We start from the raw sequence: 2,011 nt of genomic DNA on the forward strand, positions 1-2,011 counted from the left end.
ACAACACACACACACAAACCTTAAATCCAACTTTGTTGGTGAGGGACATGAAAAAGTCGTCCTTCATCTCCTCCCGCGCGCGGGCATACACACACACACACACACACACACACACACACACACACACTCACAAACAACACACACACACAAACCTTAAATCCAACTTTGTTGGTGAGGGACATGAAAAAGTCGTCCTTCATCTCCTCCCGCGCGCGGGCATACACACACACACACACACACACACACACACACACACACACTCACAAACAACACACACACACAAACCTTAAATCCAACTTTGTTGGTGAGGGACTTGAACAAGTCGTCCTTCATCTCCCCCCGCGCGCGGGCACACACACACACACACACACACACAACACACACACACACACACAGGCACACACACACACACTCACAAACAACACACACACACACAAACCTTAAATCCCACTTTGTTGGTGAGGGACTTGAGGAAGTCTTCCTTCATCTCGGTGACGGCGACGCGGTCGTGGGGACGCTTGGGCCCGGAGCAGCACGGGACCACACTGGACAGGTCCAGCTCTACCACCTGTGGCAACACACAACACAGTTTTACAGCATTATTGAGAGCAGTTTTACAGTTTTCGATACAACACAACACACAGTTATAATCAATAAGAAGAGGAGGAGGAGGAATGTGGCAGCACACACACTGAGTTTTACAGACAACACAACGCAACACACACAGAGTTTTACAGCATTATTGATACCACATCTACCACCAGTGCCAGCACACAATGAAACACATCACACACAGTTTAACGGCATTATTGATTCAACACGATACACAGCTCTACCCCCTGTGGCAACACACACAACACACATTGAGTTTTAAAGCATTTTTGATACAACAGACACTCACACAGAGTTTTACAGCGCCAACGATACAACATCCACAACCTGTGGCACCACACAACACACATTGAGTTTTGCAGCGTTATAATCAATAAGAGGAGGAGGAAGAGGCAGAGAGGAAGGAGGAGGAATGTGGCAACACACCACACAACACACAGTTTTACAGCGTTTTTCATACAACACAACACACAGCTCTACCCCCTGTGCCAGTACACAACACAACAACACACAGAGTTTTACAGCATTCTTGATACAATACAACAAAACAAGAGTTTTACCGTACAGTTTTAAAAAAAGTCTTTACAGCGCTGTCAACAAACAAAATCCACCTCTGAAGTTTTACAGTGTTTTAAAAAAGTTTTACAGCGTTTTTACAAAGTTTTTCAGCGTTTACAAAGTCTTAAAACATTATACAGTTTTACAGCGTTTACAAAGTTTTACAGCGCTATCAACACAAACACAGTGAAGACTATACAGGTCAGGGCAACACAAAACACCCTCCTCTCAAGTTTTACGTTTTTAAAAGTTTTACAGTATTTTATAAAGTTTAACAGTGTTATAAAAAGTTTTCCAAAGTCTTACACAGCTATCGACACAAACACAGTGAGGGCAGAATGGCCTACAACAACAACAAACAACAACAACACCCACCTCAGAGAAGATGGGATCCTGGGCTGTGTTCTCGTAGTCTCGGAACAAGTTGTTGGCCTTGAGGTACGCCTCGATCACGCTCACCTTCTGCGCATCGCGACCTGGGGAACACACACACAAGTATGTACACAATGCAGAAGCTCTCTCAAAGTTGAAAAAAAACAACCCAACAAATCATCAACTTATATAAATATCTAACTGATTGTTCGAAAACTCCTCCCACATAAACAAATGACCTACTTGTCTGTCTCAGCTCCTCCAAAAACTTCTCATCCACAGCAAAGACACCCCCACCCACCCTTCCCCACACACATATAATATACAAATGATCCCCCCCCCTCCTACCCCATGAACACACACACCCAATACCTGTCTGACACAATAATACCCCCTCCCTCCCCTGCCTACCCCCACATACACATAAATAACCCTATCAAACACCCCACAATACATTCAGACACCCCAC

General features: G+C 44.7%; 1 protein-coding gene across 1 annotated transcript in view; it reads right to left on the bottom strand.

Moving 5' to 3' along the window:
• The window catches only part of LOC101862517 (cytoplasmic aconitate hydratase), a gene marked incomplete in the record, with an annotated part of 52,072 nt that overhangs the window by 17,530 nt on the left and 32,531 nt on the right, over window positions 1-2,011 (bottom strand). The window contains 2 exon segments of the mRNA XM_013085262.2: window positions 440-568; window positions 1,546-1,646. Of these exon segments, the coding sequence (XP_012940716.1) occupies window positions 440-568; window positions 1,546-1,646 (230 nt within the window).

Source organism: Aplysia californica, unplaced genomic scaffold, assembly GCF_000002075.1.
Source record: "Aplysia californica isolate F4 #8 unplaced genomic scaffold, AplCal3.0 scaffold00360, whole genome shotgun sequence".
NCBI classification, from domain to species: domain Eukaryota; kingdom Metazoa; phylum Mollusca; class Gastropoda; order Aplysiida; family Aplysiidae; genus Aplysia; species Aplysia californica.